General features: G+C 48.8%; 1 protein-coding gene across 1 annotated transcript in view; it reads left to right on the top strand.

Moving 5' to 3' along the window:
* Positions 1 to 345: 345 nt before the first annotated feature.
* Positions 346 to 16,874, top strand: part of Clic6 (chloride intracellular channel 6) — a 40,454-nt gene continuing 23,925 nt past the window's right edge. Inside the window, exon 1 of the mRNA XM_076868626.2 lies at positions 346 to 1,437. Coding sequence (XP_076724741.2) covers positions 346 to 1,437 — 1,092 coding nt within the window. The remainder of the gene's footprint in view (positions 1,438 to 16,874) is intronic.

Here is a 16,874-nt window from a genome sequence, read left to right as displayed (position 1 = left end):
ATTGGCTCCGAGGACTTCTGATCAACCCCAGCGCAGTGGATAGCGGGTCGGGCACTTCAAAGGTGCCTGCACTGCACCTCCAGGCTCCGCGTCCAGACTGCAGTCGGGTGAAAAAACGGGAGAATCACTAGAAGAGCCCACAGTCCTTAAGCCAGCGAGAAGGGGCGCAGGGTCTTGGGGCAGAGAGGAATTCGCTCCGCACGAAACTTTGGCGGTCAGAGTCTTGAGTGGGGCGACCTTCCCGAGAGGGCGCAGCAGCCCCCGCACCTCGCTCCTCGCTAGGCGCCACCAGCACCTCTGCAGCGTCAAGGAAGGGTCTCGGGTCAAGGACAAGAATCTGTGGCCATGGCTGAGGCTACCGAGCCAGACGGTGGCGCTTCGGGTTCCCAGGGGCTGCCCGAGGACCCAGCGCTTCTGGCCGAGCGACCGGGCGAAGCCGGGGCCCTAGGCCGGGAGGCGGAGGGGCGGGAGGCGAGCGAGGGCGCCGCGGAGGCGCCCGGGGGAGAGGGGGCGGGCGCAGCGGCGACAGCGGCGGACCGGGAGGAAGAAGGCGGCGGGCCGGACCCAGGGTGCACGGGGGAGCTGTCGCCGGGAGCGGGCAGTGGCCCCGGGACGGAGACGCGCGGCCCAGGGGGAGCGCAGAGCGAGGCGGAGGAGGGCGAACCGCGGGGCGCCGAGGCTCCCCCGGGAGGGGAGGTGGCGGGCGGCGCGGGGCAGGTGGAGGAGGCGGGCGGCGCGGGGCAGGTGGAGGAGGCGGGCTCGGAGCGCGGCGTGCAGGGCGAGGCCGCAGGGGAGGCTCAGGGGGCGTCCGGGGACCCCGGGGTCCCAGCGGCGCAGGAGGAGACGGAGCACGGGCTGGAGGCTCCGGGGGTCACCATAGACGCCCAGGGACTTTCGGGGGACAGCATGGACGCCCAGGGGCTGGCGGGAGGGGCGCTGGAGGCAGACGGTGAGCTCCAGGACCGGGAGCAACACGGTCCCCAGTCCCAGTCCGAGACCACTGAGGTCGCTGTCGCGGAAACCGGGGGGCCCAGCCCGGAAGAGTTTGCAGGAGCCTTGGGGGAGGTGGGGTCCGAAGAAGCGGTGCCTGGGGACGCGAAGGCGGATGCTGGCGAGGATGGGGACTCGGGTGGGGGCCAGAAGGAGATGGAGGCGGAAGACAGGAGGCGAGAGCCGACCCCGAGCGAGGACGCCTCGGCAGCTGGGGGAGAGGAGGAGCCCCCGGACGGCACCCAGGATCGGGAGGTGGCAGAGGAGACGGGGCCCGAGGAGACAGGGCCCGTGGAGCCCGAGGCCAAGCTCAGCAACCACCTGGCGGAGGAGAGCAGCGCGCAGGGCAGCGACGAGTCGGCGCCGGTGAACGGCAGCCGCGAGAACGGCGAGGCGTCGGAGGAGGGGGACCCGGGGCAGGAGCACGACATCACCCTCTTCGTCAAGGTAAATTTCGCTTCCCCAGAATTTTAGCACGTCTTCTCTCGTCTTGGTCCCCTCGGATCCAAGACGGACTCGTGGGGAGGTTCCTTCCTCCCCCGAGTCCTGTCACCAGGCGCTTCCACCTCCCCAACTAGGTTTTCAAGAAGAGTTGTAGGAGCATTTGGGGGGGGGGAGCTAGGGCTAGGGCCGTGTAGGGCGGATGTGGGGTCAGCCACTGTTTTTGTCCTGAAATCCTAACTGGACCCCCTGGTCGGGAGGCTACTAAAGAATTAACTAGGGGGGCGGGACGGGCAAAAAGTGACACGCCCTATTGGTGTTCCAAGGATTTTTGCCAAAGCAAACTCTGATCCCTGAAGTGAAACAATGCAAACTGGTAGGTTCAGTGTGAGAAGTAGCCCCAGGACTGAAATCCCAAAGCCCAGTGCTGGTCAACAGTTTTAAGTTACAAAAAGCAATTACGTTTTAAGAACCCGAATGCGTTTGGGAGGAAACTGGAAACTTACTTACCTATTATGGTTTTCATTGAACATCTTACCGTTTACTTTGAAAGAATGCAAGAGGCTGGTGACTTGACAATCATCTGCCTGTGTGTGTGTGTGTGTGTGTGTGAGTGTGTGTGTGTGTGTGTGTGTGAGAGAGAGAGAGAGAGAGAGAGAGAGAGAGAGAGAGAGAGATTCTATCTCACTTCAGTTGGGAAGAGAGCAGTGATTTAATTTGTGAAGGAGTCTATAGAGAAAAGATGGAGGAGACAAGAGGAAGGATGTTTTGAGTTTAAATAGGTGTTTTTTACAAGGTTCCAAAAATACATGGGCAAAGTCCAGTAGCTGCTCACACCAGAAGCTTTGTTTAAAAAAAAAAAAAAAAAAAAAAAAAAAAGCCATTCTGAAGAACTTTGGCCAGACCCCTGGGAAGCTGGAGATAATAAGATCAAGAATGTGCATTACACGTTGAATTCTAATCCTTTAGAAATACTTTCAGGCTTATAGAAGCCTGTTGTGGCCTAAACTTCCTGGGCTGAAATGTTAATAAGTAAAGGGGTGGTGGTGGTGGGGCTTCCAAAATGATTCATATCAGAATTTCAAGAAGTGTTTAAGTGGCAAAGAACTTGGGGAGAAGCAGGCTTGTGTGAATTCTATGGAGAAGGAGCTGTACCAGCAGCATTCTTTTTTTTTTTTTTTTTTTTTAAGACACTGGAATAAAACATCTAATGATGTATTGGGGCATAACCTGAGGGCACAAGCCCTAGGAAGACTGGGTGTGTGCTGCCGGTTGGTTCAGACCTACTTGGTTTAAGGAACTTTCCATTGCTCTGGTGGCGAGGCTGCAGGATTCCAGCAAATGGTCTCCTGTTACAGCTTCTTACCTTTCTCTGTTTCTGTGCGAGTCTCTTCAGTCTAGTCCCTTCTAAATCACCAGTTGAGCCAGGAAAAACCCAATCATTTTGCTTCTTAGTGTACAATTATTTAGTTGTTTATTGCAGAATTTCAGGTGAACCCATATTCTGGAGCCAGGCACAAGCCCTTCAAGATGTTAACCCTCCCCCTTTCTCTCTGGCCTTTCCTGGGCATTGCTGGGGGGTCCCCATCTTTTGTCACTCATGGCACTGTGGTGTCATTCTTGGTACAGTACTTTTTATTCCTTAAGAGAACCACATTCCTTCCCGCCTTGAAATGTCGCACACACTGTGCCCTCTGCCTGAAAGGCATCCCTCCCACTTACCCCTGTCCCTGCCTGCGTCCTGAGGGTTGGCTGCATGTCCAGGAGTCAGCGAGGACTTCACCCCTTCTGGGGAGGCTTTTCCACCGCAATCTGGATTGGATGTCCCTCTGTTGACGTTTCACGCACACATGGCACTGTCCTTGTCTCTTTTCTGGACTGCGTGAAATGTATCATTATGTCCAGGACAGAATGCAGGTGTGGGCAAGAGGAATGGGTGACAGTCTGTATGAATATAGTATTGTAGTAAAAAACGTGCACTTCAGAGCCTGTGGGGCTGGAATCAAATCCTGGCTCTGCAACTTTCTTACCTTGTGACGGTGACTTGTGTTAATTCTATGGAGAAGGAGCTGTTACCAGCAGCATTCTTTTTTTTTTTTTTTTTTTTTTTTAAGACACCGGAATAAAACATCTAATGATGTATTGGGGCATAACCTGAGGGCACAAGCCCTAGGAAGACTGGGTGTGTGCTGCCGGTTGGTTCAGACCTACTTGGTTTAAGGAACTTTCCATTGCTCTGGTGGCATGGCATGCCCTTCTGTGCCTTTGTTATCTCTTGAGCAAACTGGGGACAATGATAGGGCCTACCTCCTGTGGTTATTGGGGAGATTCAAGTATAGATTCCATAAAGCCCTTTGAGCTCTGCTTGTCTTGAAATAAGCATGGTGTAGATTTGGGTGTTTATTGCTATGTCTGCTCAGCTCCTATATGCTTCCGTTGATTCTGTATGGAGACTGTCTCCATTTCTTTTTGAAGAGAAAATTCCTCTAGGTGTCTAATTATGTCCATTCTCTGAGGGATAAGAGTGTTGTTAAAAGTGAGAACAGTTCCTTTTCTCATTGCTGCTCAGGAGTGACTGTAGGCTAAGGCCAGGGCAGCTCAACCTCCATGCAGTACTTGGCTGGGTGTTGTAGTGTCCTTTTTATTTATAATTTTCCTTCAGGGAAGCAAACAGTGAGGCCAGCTAACTTCTGAGGTTCTCTTAAGATGTGCCTCATCTCAGTAAGCTGTCTCAGTTTCTTCCCATCCACTCATCATTCTCCGTAAAAATAAAGGGGGACACAGAGGGACAAATGAGACCCCGAAAGCAATGAACAAGCAAAAGACCTTTGAGCTGCCGTATCCTCTGCGTTTGTAATAGTTGATTTAAAATACTTAACCTGGCTCAGATACAGATTTCTTTGCCAAGTTTAGCCTTTTCTGGGTTCCTTCTTGGGCTCTGTTTGAGGTGGAGTCTGCATTTCACAGTGGACACGTCACCTGGGTTTTGTTAAGTACTCACGGTGGGTAGGGTTCCCCTACTTTGGACCTAATGGTGTTTATTTATTTATTTAGATCTTTTAAAAAATTTTAACAATAAGGTTTCCAAAATGTGCATTATCATCATACATAGCATGGGATTTGTTGTAATAGCGGATTTTCTGCGGTGCAGCTGGAACATAGAATTCACAGAACTGTTCTGTAGGAAGAGTCCTGCAGTGTTCTTCCAGACATCCCTACAGCCTTCATATGAAGGCCTAGGAAACACATTTTAAAATCAATAAGCCACATTCTATTTGTGAACTTTAACTTTTACTTTTCTTCCTATTCTTAAAAACAAACATATTGGTTACAAAAAGATACCAGAAAGAGACCTAGTAATGTGTAATAGTAATTCTTTTTTTTAAAAAAAAATTATTTTTTTAGTTGTAGTTGGACACAATACCTTTTTTTATTTTTATGTGGTGCTGAGGATCGAACCCAGGACCTTACATGCACTAGGCGAGCGCTCTACCTCTGAGTCACAACCCCAGCCCCGTAATAGTAATTCTAATTGCTTCCAGGTGCCTTCTGATTTTAGCTACCTGACAGATTATATTCCCCATCTTGATGAAAGTCATCCTGTTGTTAAGCTGCCTTTGTTTTCTTCTGTAAGGATACAAGGCTGTTTTCTTGTAAAAGAGCCAGAACCCCATAGAACAGCCCAGCAAGTCCTCCGTGAATGATCCTGTGGCAGATCAATTGTGCATCAGCTAATTTTTAGTTTTTTTTTCTCCCCTAAAGAAGCGTTAACTATATCATCCCATTCCAAGGTAACCAACCCCCCAGTCATATTTTGTGAGAGAAGTTTTTTTCTTCTTTACTCACAACAACAAAGGGTAACAACAGTGGCAACACATCACAGCAACAGCAAACAAAACACAAGAGCTGAAGTGGTTGGTGATGTCTGATTCAGCAGGGGCACTTTGAGGCAGGGGCTAGGAGTGGGTGCTCAGAAATATGGGTTTCCTGGCAAATTTTACATGACTTAAAAACGCTCTGTGTGACCCCTGGAGTGATCCAGGGCCACAGCCTAAGACTTTCTTAAACTGTGTTGTGGACGGCCCGTGTTTAACTAGAACAAATCCCTGAGCTCATGCGCTTGCGTCACTGGGATTCTTCGAAGAAGTGAAACAGACCTGATGGGACAAAATGAAACTCGGGACAGACATGGCCTTTGAGTAAGCATCGTCACCCAGAAATGCCAGAAAGAGAAAAGAGGACCTGCCGCATTGCCACACCATGCATCCACAGGCATCCGAGGGACCAGGGACTGAGGCCGGGTGGACTAGCCGGCTGTGGCTTGCTGACACATGTCCCTGGGAGCGAGCCAGTGCTGCTTTCCTAACTGTGTGGGTGCCGGGTGTTCTAGAGGAAACGAGTGAGGGTGGGCTTCTGTGCCTTTAATTCTCCCTTCAAACCACTGTTTTGTGGGTTTTTCCTGATTATCATAGAAAACCCATTTGTAAATTACATATATGAAATCAGTACAGTTACTCATGCTGAAAATAGGTAGGACAGGACGTTTTGCTGACTTCATGCATGAAGGCACGGTGTGGGCCCATGCGGGCCTGGGGGCCACACTGAGAGCCCTTTCCTGATTGCCTCTGGCCTCACCACCTGGCGAGCAGTGGGCTCTCGGTTGGTGCTTTTTGGTTGGTGCTTCCTGTTGATGATGACAGGTAGGTGGTTGGGTTCAAGGTGAGAGCTACTGAGAAGCAAAACCTGGACATGGCATGGGTCAGTTCCCCATCAGCCCAGTGCAGTGCCCCTAGTGAGAGGCACAAGGCGAGCTTCCTCCCTGAAGATGTCAGCATCAGGGCTTCAGAGCTGGGAGCTCTGGGGAGCTGTGGCTCTGTCCTGCCTGGTGCACAGGCCGCTGCTCCCATCCCTGTGTGGGCTGACGGCTGCGTGCTTCACGGTAGCAATTGTGTTCCTTGCCTTCAGCATAGCCCTCCCTTGGTGTCCTTCATGTCCTTGGTCTCACATGGCCAGCCTTTCTCCCTGAGATGCACTCAGCTATCCTATCTCCTCGGGCATCCGAAGTTGGCAGGATATCCTCAGAAATACTACAGTGGGTCCTCTAAGTGTGTGAATTTATCCTTTCATTTCACGTGCCTGGGTAAAACCAAGGATTTGAAGGAATGTGTATCAGGAATCAGCCCACGCTCTCTCCCATTCTTAGAGAAGCCTGGAACCTGAAGCATTGTGCCAGACTCGTTCCACACCCATGAAGGGCCGTGTGTTGGAAACCACGCTAGAATCTTGGAGTGTGTTGGCAAGTGTCTTAGTCTATTCTGTTGCCATAACAAAATATCCAAGGCTAGGTGATTGATAAAGAATAGAAGTTTATTTAGTTCATGGTTCTGGAGGCCGGCAAGTTCAAGAACAGGGCGCCAGCCCCTTCTTGGCATCTATCTGGTGAAGGCCAGATGGATCATAACATGGTGGTGGGTATCGCCTAGCAAGACTGAGTTTTAGAGTGCCAACTCAAGGATCTCTTCCTCATCCAGTTTTCATAGAGCTACCGGTAACCATCATGAGGGCCCTCTCTCACTTCTAAATGCCACCAACATCTGAGTTTGGAGTATAGCTGCCAGCACAGGAACTTTAGGGGACAGATTCACACCATAGCAGCAAGACTGAGAAGGTCCTTGCCTCCCAGAGCGTAGCTTCTGTTACAAAGGACGGATATTGAGCAGTGGAATACCTCATGGGATCGTCATGTCTCTCCTGGGCTGGAGGCTGTGTGGGAGACCGAGTTGCTTTATCCATCTCTGTTCTCTAGGCTTTAGTGCAGGTCCTGGCACTTGAGAGATCCCAGTTAGTGCTGGTGTGAAGGGGAGGAGCATGGGGGTGAGCTGGAGGCTGAGGGGCCTGCAGCGGGAGCACCCTGGTGTTGGGAAGACCGTCATTAGGAGTGTGTTTGGCTGCAGTCAGTAGATTAGCTGCTAACAAGTGGGTTTAAACTAAAGTTCGTTCTTATCCTTACAAGAAATGGGATGCAGCAATTTAGCCACCGCGGAGGGCACAGACTGACTCTGTGTGTTCTCTCTCCCTTGATCATCAAAAGCTGGCTCCTTTAGCCTCCAGCATCAGGTCTGATCAGCAACACCTGGGGCAGGAAGAGGGGGAAGGGCTGGGGCTTCATCACTCAACCAGGAGGAATCAGGGGAAGGGCCCCTCCCCACAACTGGAGGGGACTTCCCTTCTGTCCCATTGGCTGGGGATGGCTTCTGTGCCCTGCCCCCTGCAGGCCTTACCTAGGCCCCAGGGATTGGGAGTGTGGGGTGGGCTGGGATGGAAGGGTGGTGACCAGTGTGGCTTAGACCAGGGTCAGCAAATGATGGCTAACAGGTCAAATCCAGGCTGCCAGCTGCAACCTAAGAATGCTTCTCCCCTTTGTAAATGGTTGAAAGAATAGCAAAAGAAGGATATTTCATGACACAGAAATACATTCCACTGTCAGTGCCCCTCAATAAAGGTTTTCTCCTTTTTCTGGACCCAGCTTTAATTATACTTACATGTTTTATTTATGACTGCTTTCCCTCTGTCCCTGAGTCGTGGGACAGAGACTCTGTGGGCCACAAAGCCTGGAATATTTACTGTTGGGTCCTGTAAGAGAAGGTTTGCTGACCCCCGAGACCTACTTTGACTCATCACCCTGGGCAAGATCACTAACATCCTTAAAGAATTTGAGTTTTCTTTATAGAAAAAGAGAAATGGCTCTGAATAAAGAACCCACAGGTTCTATCACAGCAAGAAATATTTAAGACACTAAACATCATATATATATATATACACACACACACACACACACACACACACACACATATATATGTATGTATGTGTGTGTGTGTGTATAAAGTTAGAAATGTATTTTGCAAGCTGGGGTTGTGGTTCAGTGCACCTAGCGCGTGTGAGGCCCTGGGTTCGATCCTCAGCACCACATAACTAAAAAAATAAATATTAAAAAAAAATGTATTTTGCTTATGAAGTTCATACTTTTTATTTAAGTAAAGTAAAAATAAAATATACATTAAATAGGTTCATACAGAATTTAGAACAATATGTTCATGGGGCCCCTGGGATTCTTTTGGGAAATGTACCTACCATTTATTGAAAAGATAATACAGTAACATATCAAAACTTACACAAATGAAGATATAATACAATGAAATGTGTCTTCGTCTACCTTGGAGGTCCAGCTTTCCTGTTTTTTGTTCCTTTAGACAACCACTAAATATCTTTCCAGGAATATTCTGTGCATATCCAAGCATGAATGTAAATATCCTCATTGTGTTAGCTATCGACTGCTGTGCAACAGATTACTCTAAGACTTAAAACTTTAAAACAACAGACATTCTTCCGAGTTTCTCTGTGTCAGGAATTTGGGACAGGTAGTTGAGTGGTTCTGGTTCATGGGGTGGCAGTTATGATGTGAGCTGGGGCTGTCGTCTCGTCTGAAGGACCAACTAGGCTGGAGACCCACTTCCAAGATGGAAGACTCACATGTCTTTGGCAGGATTGGTTCCTCATCCGCTGGGACTCTTTCCACAGGGCTGCATTAGTGCTCTCCCAACATGGCCTCTGGCTTTCCCGAGAGCAGGGGTCTAAGACAAACCAAGGAAGAGGCTACCACGTCGTTGATGAGGTCACACACTGTCACTTCTGCTCTATTTTGACTTTTAGGAATTGCTCACTAAGCTCAGACCTCAGAGAGAGTGGCATTAGACTCTGCCCCTTAAAGGAAAAGTCAAGAATTTGTGTACACATTTTTAAAGACCCCACATCTGCTTATTTGCCTCCACAAAAAAATGAATGCACTGAAAATATGTTGGTCTCTGTCTTGCTTTCTCCCTTTAACATTCTATCTTGGGACTTGTTTCCTCTCAGTGCCTAGAGCTCTCACATGATCTTGTTAAAATTTCATAGTATTTGGAGATGGGTGTTCTCTATACTCGATCCCTCACCGGTGGATATATAGGCCTTTATTTTCACAATCAAAAAGATGGTTAAGTAATGGTGTAGTGAATATCCCCACAGATGATGTATGACTAAATAGCAGTTAAATTCTTTGAAATAGCATTGAATACTTAAAACTTGACAACCTTTTCTAAATTTCCTCTTCAAGGAGGCAATACCAGGAAACATTCCTCTCTGACCCTTTATCAGTGCCACGTTTATTCCACTGGACCTCCCCAACCAAACTTTGAATCTGAAAAGTGAGAAATGATGTCCATTGTTTTTAAATTCATGTTTCTTTTATTATATGTGAGATCGAAGATGCTTTTATGTATTTAAGTACTATCAGTATCTATTTTCTGGGAGCTGGTTGTTTACATCCTTTGCTTAATTTTCAAGTTGGCTTTTGGCTCCATTCTTGATTTTTAGGGTGAAGAATGTAGAGCCTTTTCTGTCACATGTGTTGCCTTGGTTTTTCTGGGAGTGCGTTGACGGCACTGGAGTGATTCACTCTCATAGTCTTAGTAATCTCTCATAACCGACGTGTGGGAACGTGAAGCTCAGGCTACCCGGGTGCTCTTGCGATCTTAAGCTGCATACACTGGAGCCTTTAAATGCTCTGTTGTTCTTTATATTCCATAACTTATTAAATCCTGAGGGATTAGATATTTCCAGCTTTGCTTTTCTCTCTTTTTAATTATCAGGTACATTTTAGCAAGCTCATACACTTTCAGAGTGGAACTCTGGTTAAATGCAGAGAGCTCCTAATGGAATTTAAATGGTGTAGATAGTAGGATCCTGCTGTGCTCACATGACCCTATCTGAAAATGCCAGGTGTATCACTTTGATCTTTTGTGCTCTCTACTGAAAGAAATTTGATACCCATGAATCAAAACCCTTGGGAAAACATCATCTGCGATGCAGCAATAGCAAAATACTGTCCCTAGAGTGGTGCCTCCTAGACAGATTTCCTATTTCTGCTTCCACCTGCTGAAAGAGTGAATCAAAAAACTCATAGAGAATGAAGACAGATCTTGGCCGGAGGTCTAGTGAACTATGCAGGATCATGAACCTCCTCATGGGTCATGTTTGAGTGGGAGGGGGAACTGAATACTCTTAAAGATTGTTTGGAAACTTCTGAGGGGGAAATTCTATAGAGAAACAGGCAGTGTTGATAGACACTTTTATGCAGTGTGCAGGGGCTAAGTCTAATCTTATATGTGTGTGCAAGAAATCATCAGTTTTAAAAATAGTCTTTAATTCCGGAATTTTACTGGGTTTGTGAACTCTCCTTCCATTCACTGTTTCTCTCCCTTTCTGTGCTTGACTGTTCACGTAGAAGTCTATTGAGTCTATTGATGTGGAAGAAGTTTTCCAAACTGCCATGTGGTGTTTGGGGCCCAATCCTGGAGAACCCGCTTTCAAAATGGTAGACCCACGTGTCTTTGGCAGGAGGATTGGTTAGCACAGCATATAGTTAAAACAGATTTACTGGTTACCTTCCAAGGGTCAGACATTGTGCTTGGGGATGGGGGGAGCAGGGATTAGAATACCCATAGCCAGTGCTTTTCTGGAGCCTGGAGGGTGATGCAAAGAGGAACAGTTCCCATATGGTGTGAGGAAGGAGGACCACAAGGGGTTGTGGGAGAAGGTGGAAAGGGCAGGCAGTGGGCAGAAACCACCGTCAAGGGGTGTGTCAGTCAGCTTGGTGTCACCCATGTCACTCCAAAGGTAGGAGATAATCAACTTAGGAAAGTCAGCTTGACTTATAGCTTTGGAGGGTCTAGTGCCGCAGTCTGGCTGGGCACAATTCAGGAGCCACTTGTCAAAAGAAACTAACTTTATTTTTAGAACCACACACGCCAAACAAAACAGCTCCTCAGGAAAAACCCTCAGAGCCCAACTGCCACCACCGGCTTCCCACAAGCCACTCCCCCCACCACCAGCCTCTCCACCTCCCATAATCCTCCTGCTCTTGAGGCCAATTGGCTGGGTCACATGGGCAGAGCCAAAAAGTCCCCCAATGAGCAGTTCCGTGGCCTGAAAGGGCAGGGAAACAGTCCAAGAGCATCACCGCAGAGGAGCCAATCAGCTAGATGTTGCTGGGGCCGCTGGCAGTCTGAAAGTTTGCTGGGGCCCCTTCGGCAGTGGCTCTCAACAGTCTAGTTCATGGTTGCTTAGCCTTGCTGCTCTTGGGCTTGTGGCCAGGCAGCACATCATGGTGGGGAGCAGGTGATGGAGCAGAGTCACTCAACTTCATGGCCAGGAAGCTACAAAGGGGAAGAAGAGGCTCTGGCATCCTACTGTCCCCTTCAAGACCTCCCATGGCCCCACCATGAAAGGTTCCGTGATCTCTCAACTGCGCCATGGTGGGAGCAAACCTTCAGCACACGGGCCTTTGGGAAACATTTAAGATCCAGACCACAGCAGGGGAAGTTTTAGACTCTAGATCTCTGACCCTGAGGGACAGCCATCTGTTGTTGCAGGTTGAATAGTGTTATCTGTCCGTCTGTACCAAGGATGGTTACCTGAGTGACAGCCACAGAGAAGCATGGCTTCGAGGCTAGGTGGGAAGACTTAGGTGGTCGGTGTGTTTTGTAGAATGTAAAATTTTATCCTACAGCATCTCTTCATCTGAACCCATGATGTTGCTCAAGTCAAATCGTACTTGTAGACTTTGGTTATGTCAGAGGACAGCGACTTAACTATTGAAATACTGTGGGATGCGGAAAGCACCTCTCTGCCCCACGACCAGCGCTGGCTTTATGTTTTGATTCATGAGTAAATGCTAGGGAGTTTTAAATTAAAGAGACAAGACTCTAATTACCTTTAATACCAGCTCCAAGACGGCTTCTCCTAGCTCCCACCTCCAGCCACCTAATGTGGAAGTGAGGTTTACAGAACAGACAGAGAGAGAGAGAGAGAGAGAGAGAGAGAGAGAGAGAGAACACGCCAGGGAGTGGGCTTTTATTGGGAAATAAAAAATTCTGGGGAAAATCCCATCCAATGAAGGTTAAGGAGGGCAACATCCCAAGGTCAGGGGCAATGATTGGATCTTCAAGGCAGTGGCCAGACACGCCTCTGCACAGACAAGACCTTGGACTTGGAGAAGGGTGGGGAAAACTCTGACACAGCTGTGTCTAAGCGCCTCTCATCCAGCCAGGGAGGTAAGTCAAATCACGTGCGAGGATGGCCTCCCACATACCTGTCCCCTGTGTCTACGGCAGGAGGCTACAGCAGGAAAAGTGGCTGGGGACCTGAGTGGGGAGAGGCAGACCAAGGGCCATCGCTGCAGGACCCACGCAGAGAGGGCCTTGACCAGTGATCTGGGTCACCCCATATGCTCATTTCTGCCATCTCTGTTTTTCCAAAGAAGAAGAAGTACAGTGCGTGTCAAGCAGATAGGACAGCCTATCAGGGCCCCCTTTGTGTTTCCCAGCGAGTGAGCGCAGAACGTCCTGCTAGTTCTGTCTGTCTTCCACCTAGTGGTCCTCTCCCTGGAGAGGGTGGCCAGCTGCTAAGAGCAGAGAAGATGGAGCCATTCTGCTTCCGGCATTATGCTGGCATTTTTCTAAACTTCTTTGGGACATGGGATGCTCCAGTACAGCAGGCAGAACCTCACTGTGCACCCCCAGCAGTGTCCCAATAGTACCTCTGTTCCATATTGAGCCCCAGTGGGATCAGGGGCAAGGAGTCAGAGCAGGGAGGTCACAGTTCTGTTTTCCAGGTTGGGGCACACGAGGGATGCTATGCTGGGGCTCTTGGGCAGTGGCCACACAGTGTGTCCAAAACACTATGCATCTCGCAGCCACTGTGTGCTTCCAAGACTGCATGGAGCAAGGTGTCATTGGCCTGGAGATCCAGGGACACAGGTTTTTCCCTAAATGAAGAATATTAACAGTTCACTGGTACCTCTGGTTTCAGGGCCTTGGAGGTGCATTTGAATAACCCTGGAAAGATATGGTCTTTCCCCCAAATTTGTTCCTTTGAACTCCAAGTCAGACGCCGTCTATCCTGCTTCCGTAACGGGTCAGACTGGATGGAGATTTGGGTTGTACTCAGGGGCTTCTTGGTGTCATTTAACTTTCCAAAGAGTTCAGTGCTTAAGAAAGCTCAGAGGTGTTAGCACATCAGATGTGCAGGGGACATTCTTTACTCACTGCCGTTTAACCAACACATGATGATCTTGGAATTGCAAATAGCCGCAGTAGAGCAAAATTTCTCCAGGAATTGAGGTTTGCCAGTGTAAGCACTGCAGACGTGCAGCTCTGACCATCGCTGAACATAAAAGAATTCATGTTTTGTCGCTTTTAGACATTACCATGGTTTCCATAAGCCAGTTCAAGTCAGCAGAAAACTGAGTCTATTAATAAATGATTTGGGCATTTTGGAACACCCTGGAATCTCAGCCTGGCCGACTGAAGATGGCTGCACATTCTTTGACAGGCCTGCCTCTGAGAAGTAGGGTCTAATCTTCCTTCCTCTGAATCTGGCTTGACCTTCATGGCTCTTGGCCGTCAGTGGAACATGGTGCAAGTGATGCTGGGTGATTTTTTGTCACCAAAGGCTGCGTGGCTTCTGCCTTATTCATTGACCATCCTGGGCCACGTGCTGAGAGGCCACCTGCAGGTGCTCTATTTAATAATCCTACAAGACACTGGGTGCCTGTGTAAAGCTGCCTTTCCCCCCTACTCCGATAGCCTATCCACCAAATGGACACCATGAGTGACCTTTGTTAGTGTCACAGGAACAGAGGGATCACCCAGGAAAGCCATGCTCACATTACTGACTCTCAAAATCATAAGGTATCTAAAACAGAGATTTTAGGTTCCTAAATTTGGGGGTGTTTGTTACGCAGCAATTGGTGACTCAGTCACGTAGCTTACATTTTCCTCTAAACTGGTGAAGTCTGGGTGGGTAAAGAGACAGGGCCAAGGTGGGAGGTTTAAAGCAGTTTGGAATCAGCCAGGCAGAGGAAAGGAACCTAGGTCCCTCTATTTGGTGCCTGCATTTTTTCCCCTTTGAGTCACTGTGGGGATCGGAAGACTGTCATTCAAGAACATAAACCACCAGGGTATACAACAACAGGCTGCATTATCAAGCAGACTTCCCAGAACAAGATGTGCCTTTGTTGTAATAATTCCTTGTGAGAATTTTACAAGGAAATAAGCTTTTCATCTCCATGTATAAGCTTCAGTTGGTATCGGGCCATATTATTAAATCAGGATTAAAAATAGCCCTGGCATTTTTCAAGCATAACTCATATATGAGAAAAAATGGAGAGTGCTATGTTATTTGTTCATGTACTTTTTATGACTTGATTCCACCTGCTGTGACAATAGACGCTAACATCACTAAGCCTCTTGCCAGAAGTGAAAGCTCAAAGCCTCGGGGTTTGGTAGCTAAGCTACGTGGGTCAACCATTTAATCCATCTAATAATGAATTAATTGTTACAGCCATCGGAAGGAATACATGCAATGTATAGCTGGGAATATGTGAAGGATTAGGAGGCTTTTGAAAAGTTCAGATCCATGTTTCAAAATTTTAAGAGCTAAGATGTATTTCTTTGGATTTAGGTGTGATAATGAATGAAATTGTTTCTAGATTCCAAGGACCTGAAGAGGGAGCAGTGTGCTTTAAGGTTGTGTGTGATCCCCGTGAGACCCAGAGTGAGCAATTGGTAGCACGTTGGACCAACAGCATGCAGAGTGATCAGATGTAGCTCCTCGCTGCGGGGCTGGGTGGCTGGCTGCAGCCATCGAGTAGGCTAACAGGCCAGAGCCCCTGGAGAAAGTGTGCAGCCTTTTATTTATTTAAGAAAACAGAATCCATTTTTCTTTTTCTAAAATAGGACTCCCTGCACTTAAAGTAACATTTTTTCTTTGTGGTCTTTGGGGAAGTGTGATGCATATATCATTTGTGTCGTGGGATTAGCTATCAGGAAAGCAGTGACGATTGCCAACAGACTTGCACATGAGGGCCACCCTGGCCTCCCTTAATTCCTCTTCAGCGTGGGCGGGAAGGACCCTTCCACTGGTTGCCTCTTTTTCTGCAGGGCCTCTTACTTCTGCCACTGGATTTTGTGGGTGTGGCTGTCCTTGCCCATTATTCTGTTGTCCACTAGAGGGCAGCCAAGGGAAGGCAAGGGACCAAGGGTGAGGGGCCCACTGGGTGGTGGTGGGGGCAGCCTTCTGCATCTTGCAGTGAGGCTCAAGAAGTAGAGAAGGCTTCCAGATGGTCAGCATAGACGTCCTCAGTGGCTGCTCTGCCCTTGCATCTCGTGACTGCAGGATGGCCTGCTCTGGTCTCCCTCCCCACCCCTCCATAGCACCGCCTTGCACATAGCCAAGAGGGTAAGACCAGTGGGGGTTCCCTGATTGCTGGCACAACTGTGGGGGAAGGAGACAGTGACACTGAGCTGGGAGAAGCTTGGGCAGAGGGTGCAGGAGGAAAGATGATGGGGACCTTGGTGGCAAATCTCATAAATGTGAAACCACGTGAATGAATGGCTTCCCTTCATCTCTAAGGAGACTCACAAGCAGGAGTTCCAGAATTCCAGCTGGGACATCAAATTCTGAGGGTTGCAAGGCCAAAAGCTCACCAAAGCAAGAAGCCCTCCTGTATTCCATCACCGCTGCAGAGGTGACCTTGGCTCCACACCTGGACAGTGGACTGGCACCCTCTGTGGTGTTCCTGTGGGTTTCACTCATGGTATCTCTGTGGCCTCTTGGGTGGTTCAGGTTTAGCACTCGTGTCCACAGGACCCTCCTCCCCATTTCGTGGTCGACGGAGCCTGTCTATAAGGCTATTCCTTTAGCCTTTAGCAAAGCGAGTCATCCTCTGTGGCATCACTGTTTCCATGGGAAAACCAGTCAGGGTACCAATCCCACTCAAGCCATCTTCCCCTAGAATGCAGGCCACTTGTTACTGATGTCCTTCCCCAAGGAACACCCGTGGGTGATAGTTGAGCATGAGAAGTTTTAAGTCTGCAAGGTGCCCACACCTGGGCTGGACAAGCTGAGGCATGCTGCCCCCTGTAGAGTCAGAAACACCTACAATCCACCAAACACTCCTCCTGCCCTTCAAACTCCCTGATAAAAACTTTTTCCCCTCCCTGGCCCCCCCTCTTGGTACCAGGGATTGAACCCACGGGTGCTTAGCCACTGAGCCACATGCCCAGCACCACCCCCACCCCCCCCTTTTTTTTTTAATTTCGAGACAGAGTCTCACTGAATTACTGAGGCTGGCTTTGAACCTACGATCCTCCTGCCTCAGCCTCTCAAGAAGCTGGGATTACGGGCGTGCGCTCCTGTGCCTGGTTTGAGCTCTTATTTTGTATCTACGGATGTCTTTACTTCAGTGACAGGTTGTCAAGAGCTCTCACAGATGCATGGAAATAAGCCGTTCACTTTAATTCCAATAGAACCTTGCTTTCTAGTCACTTTTAAGAAGTTGTGCT

The sequence above is a fragment of the Callospermophilus lateralis genome, chromosome 10, assembly GCF_048772815.1.
Source record: "Callospermophilus lateralis isolate mCalLat2 chromosome 10, mCalLat2.hap1, whole genome shotgun sequence".
NCBI lineage: Eukaryota > Metazoa > Chordata > Mammalia > Rodentia > Sciuridae > Callospermophilus > Callospermophilus lateralis.
The sequence above is the reverse complement of the archived record's forward strand: the minus strand, read 5'-3'. Positions and strand labels throughout refer to the sequence as shown.